We start from the raw sequence: 14,162 nt of genomic DNA on the forward strand, positions 1-14,162 counted from the left end.
TAATGTTTCCCCTGCAGGTCCTGAAAAAATGGGTGCGCGGTGGCAAATGACGCCGCGTCGCCATGTAAACGGGATGCCGTTATGTCACGCAACATGGCGCCGCGCGACGTCACGTAGCGTCCCGTTGCCATGGCAACGCTGCATCATGTGACGCCGGTCAGCCATTTTTTCAGGAGGAAACCTGCAGGGGAAACATTACAATGTGCAGGGGAGAAGACTGAGATCGCCACACGACCCCGCCGCAGGTAAGCACTCGACAGCGGCCAAAATGCTCTCGCCCGTGGCGTGCGGGCGAGTGCACTTGTCGAGCCTTGATTATTATTATTATTATTATTATTATTATTATAACTCCGGTAACGATTATCGGAGCTCGATCAGCATTAACTACCATTCAAGTAAATAGCAGTTAACGGGTATCAGAGTTTTGTGCATCTACCCCTTTGGGTTCACTGATTTGGACAGTCTTCCTACCTACTTTAAAGTTCTAACCCCTTATTTGATAACTGGGGGAGGGGGGTCATTTATCAAAAGTCTCTCAGCTACAAAACCACGGTAATTGTATCTAGTGACTGCCTGGTCACATGATCTTCCCCACATAACTTTGCATCTTTGGTCCTCTTCTGCTTCACTGACAGCCATTTAGTGAACCCCTGAGCCGAGTTTTCGCTGATCGATCACAGGAGAACGGATCGACCTTCAACTTAGCTAATTACTTATCATTGTGCGGATTATATTGATGCGCATATTAAATGGAATTTTTTAAACGGCAGCTTTAACGGGGGGCGCCTAAGGAATATCAAAAGAAAGATTCTCAGTATTTATTCCAAATCTCAAAGCAGTAGCACAGCATCAGCTTTACTCACATATAGAAAAACATCGGCAGTATTCCCGTAGAACTAGAGAGTTCCGATCTGCATCCTCCGTCCCGGCCGTCGCGTTTCGCTTCCACATATGTCAACGCGTTTCACGCAATATCGCGCTTGTTCGGGAGTAACAACCATTCACTAAAATAACGCAGACCTCGTCATTCATCTCTGCTGCTCAATGGGGTACAAGTTGCAGAGTAAGAGGAAATACATCTACAAACCTTTCAAGAAGCAACACGTACAATACGGTTGAATAACTCTGTAGGTAAATTGATTCCTATTTCCTTTCTTTTCTGCAGCACCTGTTTACTCTTCCGAGGGCGTCCCGGGCCTTAAGTTCAACATCTCAGCAGGACCTTTACGATGTTCCACCTTCCAAGCATTGCTCATCAGTACTCACCCAGGTGTGTTATGGTTAACCGCATGCGTCCAACATTACATGTCATTTGCTGTTACTATTAGGGGACCAGTCTCTCATAATCTACCTCATTGTGTCTCGCAGGCTCAGTGTGGTGACACTTGATGGTACAAAGCAGGGGTGGCCAACTCCAGCCCTGACGGTCAGGTTTTCAGGATATCCCTGCTTCAGCACAGGTGGCTCAATCAGTGGCTCAGTTAAATACTGAGCTACCTGTGCTGAAGCAGGGATATCCCTACTACCTGGCCTATTGGTGGCCCTTGAGGACTGGAGTTGCCCACCCATGGTGCAGAGGTACTGCTAGTTTTTCTCGTAGACGAAACGGAATCGTTAACATGAATTAGGAATGCCCTTCTTTTGTGATAGCTGAAATTGGCAATAGCTTTTACTGTAATTCCTTTTAATGGGCCAACAAGAGAGGTACATGGGTGTAACGATGTCTTCGTGGCTTCCTGCACGTACACACATGTAGGAGAGACCTATGAGAGGTGGAGAGTTCTCCCCTCCCATTTCTCTGTGAAGACTTCCCACGTTGGGTCATTGGAAGGTACAATGTCTCTACACTTCTCTGCAACCTCAGGAACATTGCACCATGTTGTGTTTTAACGTCAAACATTTGAAGAAACCCGTGTACACACAGATACCCAACAAGCTCTGAGAAACCCCAAACATTACCACATAATATACATCTATATATATACAGTATGTATATAAGTGGCAAAAGGAGTGCTAGTGGGCGTAGCTAAATGTATACAACAAAAAAACAGACAGAGAAGCCCAAAGCTTCTTCCAATGTGACAAAAATACACAGTGCAATACCTATATATCTCTTGAAAAAGGGTCATTTAGTTTAACCCTTTGGCCAAAGCGTCGTAAGCCTGCTGCCACTTGCAAGGCATGACCATAGCAGGACCTAACACTCCCTGGGTTACAATTCTTTCTAACCTGTATAATTACAGGAAGAATGATCACATTGGATCTGTCGTAACCTGGCAAAATGCTTGGTTTGCAGCTTTAAAGGAGAAACTTGGTGAGACCAAAAGCAAAAAGTAAATCCTTCATTATTATTTTTTATTGCTGATCCAGTTTTTTTTTTTTAAATATACAATTGGACGCTATTTGTGACATCATGTATGATGACATAACTGATGACATCACATATGACATGGGTTAAAGAGGGCGCCACTATCGATTGATTCACAGTTTCGAGTCTGCAGTGGAAGAGATGACTCCAGAGTACTGCGACCCCATGCAAAGCTGGGTACTTACAATCCTTCAAACTGACGTTGCTTTTCTGCTAGCGAATTGGGTTTTGCACGGTTCTTTTTCAGCTAGTTCCTTTGTCGTCCCTGCGGAACCATAAAACACTGTGATCTTTTTTTTTTATTTGCCATGCTACAGAGCTGTGCCGCCCCCTCACCTGGCCGGGGACGCTCTCCGCTGTTACCATCCGCAGAACAGACCCAGCAGCAGATCTACGCGGTCCCGTCCAGCCCAGACACCCCGGAAAGATGCAACCTGTCGGACACCAGAGTCGCAAATGTACGTTTACGCTCGGGGTGACAAATAACCGGGCATTTCTCAAAAAGGATGACTAATCTCTTATCTGGAGGTTATAGATATACCGCACTGGCCCGAATATAGTTTCTACATGAAAAATAAAAAGGTGCTAGGCTGCGCATATAATACAAGTGCAGTTTTCGGAAGGCCATTTTTAGGAAATAGCACTATATTTGGGCCAATATGGTATATAGCGCTCACTTGCATGTCATGTCCCAGAATCCCTTGCGGCAGTGGAAGCACTGTATGCTGAGAGATAATGGGGAAAGGCAGGGTTGTGGGCCTCTCTGAGACATGCGAATGTGCTCACACGTGGTATATATATATATATATATCGTGCAGTAATATTTTACGCCAAGGATTTTGAGCCACATTTATTATTATTAATATATGATAATATAAAGCCCGCTTTTTTTCTCATTGAAGATCACTTCATGTTTAGTTCAGTCGATGAACCTAACAAAAAAAAAAACAAAGAAGCTATTTTTTTTTTTTTTTTTTACATTCTGAACCTAAGTGCAGGACATCAAGTTTATAAATGAAGAATTAGTTGTACTTTGGGTCTGTTAACAAAAAAGTAGTGGCACTAGTCTGTTCCCCTTAGAGTTATCGCACGTCAATCAGTGGCTAGAACTTATTATCATGTCAGACTTGTGCACTTTTCATGTCGGTATAAGGCAGGGGTGCGAAACTCCAGTCCTCAAGGGCCACCCAACAGATCAGGTTTTCAGGATATCCCTGCTTCAGCACAGGTGGCTCAGTCTTTGACTGAGCCACTGATTGAGCTACCTGTGCTGGAGCAGGGGTATCCTGAAAACCTGACCTGTTGGTGTCCTCTTGAGGACTGGAGTTTCCCACCCCTGGTATAAAGAATGTGTAACTATGTGTACATTGAGCACTGTGCATTTTCCTTACGTAGGTATATGATGTCCCCCCGACTGGCATAGTGCATTGTCAGACGGACACTGGCGAGGCTTCGCCTGGGGAAGATCGTTATAGCACCCTGCCAAACCCTCGCAAGTCAGAATGGCTTTACGACATCCCAGTATCACCCGAGAAGAAAGATGTCAACAGCCCTTGCCGCAGGGTTTCTACGGACAAGCAGCTGGTATACGATGTGCCGCCTGTAAGGTATAGATCCGGCATGGCACAAACTAAGGCAGAAGGCAGAGGGGACATTAGCCAAATATATGATGTCCCTCCAATGCAAAAACAATCGTCAATGGCAGATCAAACTCTTTATGATGTCCCACCTTCTCGTGATATTTCATCTGTGCAACAAAATGGGAAATTCCACAAATGTTCCTCAAGCTTTGTGAAGCCGAAGGGCGATGATTCCAACGAGAACGTTTATGACATTCCCAGAGGGTCGGCTGCAGTTTTGAGTGAAACGGGCAGCCCTATTTTTGATGACCGCATCTACGCTGTTCCTCCACCATTGCCCAGGAATAAAACACCATTGCCAGCCTCGGTAGAGCGAGACCGGTTGTCTGTTTCGAGCTCGGAAAGCCGAACCAGCACCTTGTCTACTTCCTCGTCTGCCTCTAGCGATTCTTTCACCCTGTCATCTCCAGAAGACTCGGTCAAGGAGGTGACCCTGGAGCTTGACTCGGCCATTAAGAAGATAACCCAGCTGCAGCAAAGGCTGTCGAGCTCAGTCGCCAGTCTCATGATCTTCGTGAGCAGCAAGTGGAGATTACAAGAACATATGGAGGTCAACCTTGAAGAAATTCATAGAGCTGTTGACAGCATAATATCGTCATTGGGAGTGTTCATTGATTTTGCGCAGGGCATCAAAGCCAATGCATCCCATCTAACGGACAATAACATTCAAATGAGGATCAACCAACAGTTGCAGATTCTTGCAGACTCTTTCCAGATCCTCTCCCGAAACCAGGAAGCCATCAACCACTGTAAGTGGTCACTGCCGGCGCTTGTCATTAACAAACCCCACACGACTCCGGATGACCTTGACCGATTTGTCATGGTGGCCCGGACGATTCCAGATGACATCAAACGATTTGTGTCCATCATCATAGCGAATGGGAGGCTCCTGTTCAGGAAGCAGGAAGAGGCCAAGAAGCCTCAAATCCCGAAGGAGCACAACATGGTGAGAAAGCTACAGATGCCAGCACGCCATGAAATAAGCATGCTTCGGGAATCCTCGCTTGTTAATCAAGCAAAGGAGCGGAGATCTCAGCTCTCCAGACAAAAAGCCATAGAAGACAGTGATTATGTCCACTTGCAGGTCAGTACTTCATGGGAGAGATGAAACCACACAGGGAATATATAGTGTGTATTTGCAAATATTCTCATATTATGTATATATATATATATATATATATATTTGTGTGTGTATATATATTGTGGCAGGATGACCGTGGTTAGTGAGGAGGCAACACAATTCTTCTGGTGAAATAATATGCTGATGGTTTTATTTGTCCAAAAATATAACAAAACAATTGGTGCTCTGTCCCTTTAAGTAAAACAAAACATAAACCAAAAGCCTATCCCCGTTGGGGGAATTAACTAAACACATTTTCAGTCTATCTACCTGGCTGGCTAGCTAAACTAGACCAGACCAACAATGTTCCATAACAGCAGTTGGCTCCTTACCTTGAGCTTTATTCCCCTCGGGACAGCATAAATATGAGCAGCCTGTGTCTGTCTGTCTGTCTGCACTCAGTGTCTGAGAGAGACTGCTGCCACAAAGGCATTTCCTCTTCCTTTTTTAAAAGCAGGTGAGCTTATTTAATTAGGATCACCTGTGGACTGCCTAATCCTACTAATACTATATATTATACACAAAAGATGGCTGCGCACACATGGTACTATGCCAAAAAGGGGGCGTTCATGGTGTAAAGCGAGAGAGGTATAAACGGGACCAAATCACCGAAGTGATCCAATGTACCAGCACAACACTGCAACGGCAGAAAAAAGATGATTTATTCATCTATGATGCAGACAAAAAGCAGGGGGTCCCCAGAGTTGAAATTAACGCGGTTCAGCGGCCAGAGACGCCCTGCTTCCCACCTAAGGCTAAGGCCCCGCTCCCTCCGTCAGCGCTCCCACACTGCAGACAGGCGGGGCGCTGACATACACAGACCGCGGTCTGTAGGGAGCGGGAGCCGGGGCTGGAGTGGGAGGCTTGAGCGGGAGGGGGCGCGTGGCTTGAACTCTCCCCCCCTCCCTCCCTCCACGGGCTTGGGCTGGAGCTGCTGATGGAAGTAATCACAAGCAACACACACACACTCATACACACACGCAGGCACTCTCACACACACGCAGGCAGGCACTCATACACATACACACACACACAGAGGCAGGCACACCACACTCCTCCCCGCTCCCCGAAGCCTCTCCTCCTCCCGAAGCCTCCCCTCCTCATTGGCTCACAGCCACACCACGTGACGCGTCGAAGCGAGGGATTACAATTCTCTTGTATCCCCTAGCAGCTGACGCGTCACAGCGTGTAGTGAGCTGTGCAGCCGGGGGGGACCGGGACCGGCTCGGGAGGATTCCCCTGCTGGTGGGGAAAGCCCGTGCAGCCGCCCGCGCCGCCGGGCGCAGCGGGTCCCAGCCCTAAGGGGGAAAAAACTTTTTGGGGGGGAGGGGGGTAGCATCTGCTCCTTTACACACATGGAACTTCACCTGTGTTACTGAGTTATGTACTGACACTTCAGTTTAAGCATCAATCGTTCCCGGAATCCTCTATGCGTTAAAATCATACAATGTTACTATTTTAGATATTAATGTTCGTTTACTTAAAGTTTTCTTTGCTTTTTTTTTAATTTATTTTTTTCACCAGAAAAAGGAAGAATTTGAAAAAATGCAGATTTTGTCTTCGAATCAGAAACTTGCAAAGAAGACAGAGTGTGTAGAAAAGGTAATGTTTTCAACCCTTTTCGAGTCGCACGCCCTCCCTTTCCACGCGTGCTCAATCTGTCCGGTATTTAGAAGTCTCTCGTATGCTGAATAACGAGGGTCCTGAACGCGGAATTCAATGAGACCTCCACCCCTTCCCCCCCCCCCCCGCTCTACAGAAAAGGCTGGGGTGGGCCGTCTTCACCCCGCTGATTGTAAAAGGTGATTGCAAAGTGTTTGGAGGCCCAGAGGGGTGAAGGACCTGTCCTAAAAAATAGCAATCAATCCTGCTAACAAATTAAACTGAACTGTAGGTATTGGCTCAGACTGTGACTCCTTAGCGTGGACCAGAAGATTCTGGGTTTTTTTTATCGATAGAGTTCGACAGAAGCTTTTGAGACCCCCACTAGTGTCGCCAGGTGGCTTCTCGAAAAATACTGGACTCAAAGGTGAAAGGTGCGTCAGGTCACTATGTCCAGGGAGGAAAATACCGGGGACACACATGTCCAGTATTACAGCACCTCTCATTTTTTACTGGACAGAGTGTCCAAATACAGGACAGTCCAGTTCAATACCGGACACCTGGCGACCCTAACCCCCCCATAGCTCTTCTTTGGATGCAATCTCACTTAAATTAAAGTGGATTACTATTTCTGTTAGATTTGCCCTTCTTATAGAGCACTTGCTGAGCCATGTTAACTAAATGGTGCACCTCACGGCCACAAGGTGCCTTCAATTTTAACGTCGCTTAGAACCAATGGTTTGCTGTATGTCTGCACAGGCTCAACCGTGTGCTCATTTGCATGTCATTACCCAGAAGCCTTGTCTGCAGCTTAACATGTGACAATGGGGTGAATAAGGCAGGGTGGGACTCGGGAACACTCATGGGGTCTCTGTCTTGGTAAACTTGAGAACCCCTTTAAAGAAGATTTTTCCGGCATACAGTCCCAGCAGCACAGAGGTGCCGAGCATAGATACCGGGCTATAAAAAGGCCAGCTTAAGGAAACGGTGCCCTCAACTCAGGAAGTGGCTGGAACTGAAGCCACAACGCGTGAGTCAGTTTAGCAGAGTTGTGCGAACCAGTAAAAGTTTAATATAATGGACGAAACATGAAGTTAAACTATCAAGTCTGGCATTGATTAGCTATACGTGTAGCAAAGATAGAAACCACTTGGTATTAACCCCTCAGTTACCAGAGGTTCAAAGTGTGTGGTGACTCAATCGTGTAGCGGAGAAGCCGAACGTGTTACTTTTAAGACGCATGTAAGGTGTCCTATGTGGATGGGCTTTGTGTAAAGCAGGGGGAGCCCTGAAGGATTTAAAAAATCTCGAGGCAGCCCTGCTCATCAGAGTTTACTAATAATTCCCTTTTTGTTCACACGCACACACCCACCTTACACACTCCACATTCGCCCTTACTCACTCTTTTATACACACACCCCTTCTCACATAGCACACTTACCTTCTTTCCCAATCATCATCGCTCCTCCTCTTACTTACACCACACAACTTTCCCCTGCCCCACACAAAGCCATCACCCTGCACTCCCCACAAAAAGCTCTCGCATCCCTTATTCCCTCACCCTTCTTCCACAAACATGCCAGCTGTCTGGATATGGAGAAGCTTCTCTCTCTCTCCTCTGTGCCGCGCTGAGAAAGGAGAGGCTCCTCTCTCTCCTCTGTGCCGGGCTGAGAGAGGAGAGGCTCCTCTCTCTCCTCTGTGCCGGGCTGAGAAAGGAGAGGCTCCTCTCTCTCCTCTGTGCCGGGCTGAGAAAGGAGAGGCTCCTCTCTCTCCTCTGTGCCGGGCTGAGAAAGGAGAGGCTCCTCTCTCTCCTCTGCGCCGGGCTGAGAAAGGAGAGGCTCCTCTCTCTCCTCTGTGCCGGTCTGAGAGGCTCCTCTCTCCTCTGTGCTGGGCTGAGAAAGGAGAGGCTCCTCTCTCTCCTCTGTGCCGGGCTGAGAGGCTCCTCTCCTGTGCCGGTCTGAGAGGCTCCTCTCTCTCCTCTGTGCCGGGCTGAGAGGCTCCTCTCTCTCCTCTGTACCGGGCTAAGAGGCTCCTCTCTCTCCTCTGTGCCGGGCTGAGAGGTTCCTCTCTCTCCTCTGTACCGGGCTGAGAGGCTCCTCTCTCTCCTCTGTGCCGGGCTGAGAGGCTCCTCTCTCTCCTCTGTGCCGGGCTGAGAGGCTCCTCTCTTTCCTCTGTGCCGGGCTGAGAGTAGAGAGGCTCCTCTCTCTCCTCTGTGCCGGGCTGAGAGGCTCCTCTCTCTCCTCTGTGCCGGGCTGAGAGGCTCCTCTCTCTCCTCTGTGCCGGGCTGAGAGTCTCCTCTCTCTCCTCTGTGCCGGGCTGAGAGGCTCCTCTCTCTCCTCTGTGCCGGGCTGAGAGGCTAGTCTCTCTCCTCTGTGCCGGGCTGAGAGGCTCCTCTCTCTCCTCTGTGCTGGGCTGAGAGGCTCCTCTCTCTCCTCTGTGCCGGGCTGAGAGGCTCCTCCCTCTCCTCTGTGCCGGGCTGAGAGGCTCCTCTCTCTCCTCTGTGCCGAGCTGAGAGGCTCCTCTCTCTCCTCTGTGCCGGGCTGAGGGGCTCCTCTCTCTCCTCTGTGCCGGGCTGAGAGTAGAGAGGCTCCTCTCTCTCCTCTGTGCCGGGCTGAGAGGCTCCTCTCTCTCCTCTGTGCTGGTCTGAGAGGCTCCTCTCTCTCCTCTGTGCCGGGCTGAGAGGCTCCTCTCTCTCCTCTGTGCTGGTCTGAGAGGCTCCTCTCTCTCCTCTGTGCCGGGCTGAGAGGCTCCTCTCTCTCCTCTGTGCCGGGCTGAGGGGCTCCTCTCTCTCCTCTGTGCCGGGCTGAGAGGCTCCTCTCTCTCCTCTGTGCCGGGCTGAGGGGCTCCTCTCTCTCCTCTGTGCCGGGCTGAGAGGCTCCTCTCTCTCCTCTGTGCCGGGCTGAGAGGCTCCTCTCTCTCCTCTGTGCCGGGCTGAGAGGCTCCTCTCTCTCCTCTGTGCCGGGCTGAGAGTCTCCTCTCTCTCCTCTGTGCCGGGCTGAGAGGCTCCTCTCTCTCCTCTGTGCCGGGCTGAGAGGCTAGTCTCTCTCCTCTGTGCCGGGCTGAGAGGCTCCTCTCTCTCCTCTGTGCCGGGCTGAGAGGCTCCTCTCTCTCCTCTGTGCCGGGCTGAGAGGCTCCTCTCTCTCCTCTGTGCTGGGCTGAGAGGCTCCTCTCTCTCCTCTGTGCCGGGCTGAGAGGCTCCTCCCTCTCCTCTGTGCCGGGCTGAGAGGCTCCTCTCTCTCCTCTGTGCCGAGCTGAGAGGCTCCTCTCTCTCCTCTGTGCCGGGCTGAGGGGCTCCTCTCTCTCATCTGTGCCGGGCTGAGAGTAGAGAGGCTCCTCTCTCTCCTCTGTGCCGGGCTGAGAGGCTCCTCTCTCTCCTCTGTGCTGGTCTGAGAGGCTCCTCTCTCTCCTCTGTGCCGGGCTGAGAGGCTCCTCTCTCTCCTCTGTGCTGGTCTGAGAGGCTCCTCTCTCTCCTCTGTGCCGGGCTGAGAGGCTCCTCTCTCTCCTCTGTGCCGGGCTGAGGGGCTCCTCTCTCTCCTCTGTGCCGGGCTGAGAGGCTCCTCTCTCTCCTCTGTGCCGGGCTGAGGGGCTCCTCTCTCTCCTCTGTGCCGGGCTGAGAGGCTCCTCTCTCTCCTCTGTGCCGAGCTGAGAGGCTCCTCTCTCTCCTCTGTGCCGGGCTGAGGGGCTCCTCTCTCTCCTCTGTGCCGGGCTGAGAGTAGAGAGGCTCCTCTCTCTCCTCTGTGCCGGGCTGAGAGGCTCCTCTCTCTCCTCTGTGCTGGTCTGAGAGGCTCCTCTCTCTCCTCTGTGCCGGGCTGAGAGGCTCCTCTCTCTCCTCTGTGCCGGGCTGAGGGGCTCCTCTCTCTCCTCTGTGCCGGGCTGAGAGGCTCCTCTCTCTCCTCTGTGCCGGGCTGAGGGGCTCCTCTCTCTCCTCTGTGCCGGGCTGAGGGGCTCCTCTCTCTCCTCTGTGCCGGGCTGAGAGGCTCCTCTCTCTCCTCTGTGCCGGGCTGAGAGGCTCCTCTCTCTCCTCTGTGCTGGGCTGAGAGAGGAGTGGTGGATCGCAGCCTCTACGTCTCTGACCTGTTGGTGGCCCTTGAGGACTGGAGTTGGCCACCCCTGCGCTAAGAACTGGATTGGCTTGGTTATTTGATGGCGCCGGCTCCCGCGCCGCTTACAGATAAGGCCTCGTATGGCTTGGGAAGAAATGACAATTAACTTTTTGCGTGTTCTTTGCTTTTAGAGGAGAGGATGGATGAAACCAGACGCCAAGCCTTTTGCGAGTGAGGAGCAGGCAAAGAAGATTGAAGTGTCATTAACAAAGGCAAGTGTTAGTACAAAAAGATTCATTATTCATTACCCACTATATGTGTGTGTGTGTGTGTGTCATATTTATGCGTGCTACTCAATAAGACAACTTCTGTGCCAAATCACGTCAGTGGGCTGTAAGAGGCTTTATTTAAGCCGTGCTGGCTGCCGAGATTAGCTCAAACATTTAAGAAAGTTCTAAATTTCGCAAAAAAAGTTCCCTCAAATGTTTATGGTCCAAAATTTCAGAAACATTTACTGGAACTCGTTCTAACTTCTAGCCAAATTGGAGAATTTCACCAACAAAACAACATCGGTTCCCTGCATTGGGCTTTCTCTCTCGCTTGCAAAAAAAAGATATTTCAGGCTATGGGATTGGGTTTGTCTTTTACTGAGTGAACTGCTTGCAAATGTTTGTTTGGCAAAAATAGGACATGTCGTTTTGCATACTTCGCGAACTTGGGCAAAAAGTTTGCACGCTTTTAGTTGGGAGGTGTCCTGTGGAGTAACACTACTTAGTAAAGGTTTAATATTGAACTAAATAGTATCTAAATGGTGTCTAGTGCATATACCCAGTGCATATACCCAGTGCATATACCCAGTGCATATACCCAGTGGCGTAGGTAGACATGGGCGGGCCCCCAGGAAAAAAAAACCATTCTATTTCGGTGGCTGCGCATGCGCGATTGGCACTTGTCAATGGCCTTTCCGGTCGCTCATGCGCATGTGAGACCGGCAAGCTCCGATCACGCATGCACATGAGTGACCGGCATACGGAGATCACGCATGCGCGGTTGCCAAGTGCTGTTTGTGCATGCACATGCGCAACCTGCAAACGACGATCGTGCATGTGGGCCCCCCGGTTTTGCCCGGGGCTATAGCTACGCCCCTGCATATACCCATATGTTACTGACATTGAGCGGAATATTTCATTCTCCTATTTTGACTTGCAGGAATCAGCACCTTCCCTCAAACAAGACATCCTGCACAAAGTGGACTCGCCCAAGAAAATCTTCCTTTCCGACCACTGCTACCTCTACTTTGGAGCTCTTCAGAAGGCGATCAACGTGTTCAACAGCAGCCTGACCACTGACCAGCCTCCCGAAGTCTTCATAACTCAAGGCAAACTCATTATCATGGTCGGGCAAAAACTGGTAGACCATCTCTGCCAGGATGTGCAGGGTACGGATGCCCGCACTGACATTCTGCACCAAAGCAGTGAGCTCTGCAGCCTACTCAAGAACTTGGCACTGGCCACCAAGACAGCGGCGATACAGTATCCAAACCCAGCTGCTATTCACGAACTTCAAAACAGGGCCACTGAGCTGTCCAATCATACGCAGCTGTTCAGGGGAATGGTCCAATGACACGTTCATGTCTTCACCTTGACATTCCGTGTATAGCATCTCCTGCCACCTTTATTCCCAAAGCCAGCTGTGGGCACCATGAGCAGAACCTGCTGATTCTCAGTGTGTCCTTCTGATGATGCCAAAGTTGCTTCACCTTTTGGATCTACAAAAACGAATCGTCACACCCGGATTTAAGCAGCCATGCTCCAAAGGAATACTAACGCCATCAAGGATCCACAAAAGGGAAATATGACTAATTATTATTCATTCTGCCTCGCAGATACAGCAAGTAAAAATACCACTGGTGAGCACATTCACGCGTCTCCTGCCACCCTGCCTTTCCCCGTTATCTCTTAGGATGCAATGCTTCCACTGCGGCTAGGGATTCTGGGTAATGAGATGCAAATGAGCACACGCGCATCATGTCCATTTTAACATGGACCCCTATAAGCGTATGCCTGGCTTCAAGAAGTGCAGAGCCAGTAAACTTACCCGCAGACAGCTGTTTCCACCTTTTGGGTTCCGCCCGTGTGAGGGAGGGTTATACTGGTGTGGTTGAAGCCGCTCAATGCTTGAATCGTATGTTTTTTTTAAATCTTACTTTCCTTATTAACGTTGGGATTTTACAGATAACGGTGCAGCACAATACAGAAATCCAGTGACACTTTGCACCCAGGGCTACGTTTTAACATCTTCCAACCATTTCAACTCCTTAAGTAACCTCTTCACCGCCAACAAGACTGCAACACAATGAGTGGCAGGTTTCGCCGGCAGCAAATGAGTTAATGTAGACTGCACACACTGCTATGGTTTTGTATTTTAAAGGGTTTGTTATTGAGCCATGTGTACAGTTTTTTTTTCTCCCCTATCCACTTTTTTTTGTGTATTTTGACGGAATTGTATTTAAGACAGAGTATTTAACTGATTTCTTATTTTCTAACAACATTTTCGATTTTTGCCATCTCCGAACGCGGCTCTCGGTTTGGGACTACAGTACATTGTAATCAAGTGATGATTCAAAGGGGGATCTCGACTATAGAGCTTATCTGGGCATTATTCACACTGGTGCTAAATGACAACGTTGTTTGAAATGATATTTTCGGAACGGAGTCAGGCTGGCCTGATGAAGTTGCATAGGGTTTCTTTTATGCAGGCTTGCTTATTTGAAGTTGTCCTCACTCACGAGAGAAAATGAACCATCATGAAATGAATCGTTTTTTATTTTCAGTAGCACCACTGTAATTCCTATCTTATCATTCACTTATTGTCCTCAACTTTGTGGCTGTATGAATAGGTGCATCATAACCTTCCGTGAGGAACAGAGAGGAGGTGCCGTGATGCTTTGCCAACGCAAGACAAAGCGTCAAACTCAGAAAAAGATGAAATAATGATGATAAAGGTCTCCAGGGGAAGGGGAAACATGTAATCAGGCCTGCACAACTCCAGTCCTCGAGGGCCGCAAACAGGCCAGGTTTTCAGGATATCACTACTTCAGCACAGCTGGCTCAATTAGTGGCTCAGTATGACTAAGCCACTAATTGAGCCAGCTGTGCTGAAGTAGGAATATCCTGAAAACCTGGCCTGTTTGCGGCCCTCGAGGACTGGAGTTGTGCAGGCCTGGCTGTAAGTTATAAGCAGGGAATTGAGAGATGGCGACATTCTTACCTAAAATCTGGGTTTGCCCACCTCCCAATCTCAGAACAGGGGACGGCAGAGGAAATGTTAGCCTGTATCCCATTCGCTTCTCATAGTCTCGGCACCGGGAATGTGTACATCTTTGTTTC

The 14,162-nt window shown here is 49.5% G+C and overlaps 1 protein-coding gene across 6 annotated transcripts in view; it reads left to right on the top strand.

Moving 5' to 3' along the window:
* CASS4 (Cas scaffold protein family member 4) overlaps window positions 1-13,832 on the top strand; it is a 56,819-nt gene extending 42,987 nt beyond the window's left edge. For all 6 annotated transcript variants that reach the window (XM_075571610.1, XM_075571611.1, XM_075571615.1 and 3 more), the window contains 6 exons: window positions 1,166-1,270; window positions 2,686-2,826; window positions 3,764-5,092; window positions 6,653-6,730; window positions 10,965-11,045; window positions 11,983-13,832. In XM_075571610.1, coding sequence (XP_075427725.1) covers window positions 1,166-1,270; window positions 2,686-2,826; window positions 3,764-5,092; window positions 6,653-6,730; window positions 10,965-11,045; window positions 11,983-12,396 — 2,148 coding nt within the window. In that variant the 3' untranslated portion in view covers window positions 12,397-13,832. The remainder of the gene's footprint in view (window positions 1-1,165; window positions 1,271-2,685; window positions 2,827-3,763; window positions 5,093-6,652; window positions 6,731-10,964; window positions 11,046-11,982) is intronic.
* Window positions 13,833-14,162: the final 330 nt, after the last annotated feature.

Source organism: Ascaphus truei, chromosome 15, assembly GCF_040206685.1.
Source record: "Ascaphus truei isolate aAscTru1 chromosome 15, aAscTru1.hap1, whole genome shotgun sequence".
Classification (NCBI taxonomy): domain Eukaryota; kingdom Metazoa; phylum Chordata; class Amphibia; order Anura; family Ascaphidae; genus Ascaphus; species Ascaphus truei.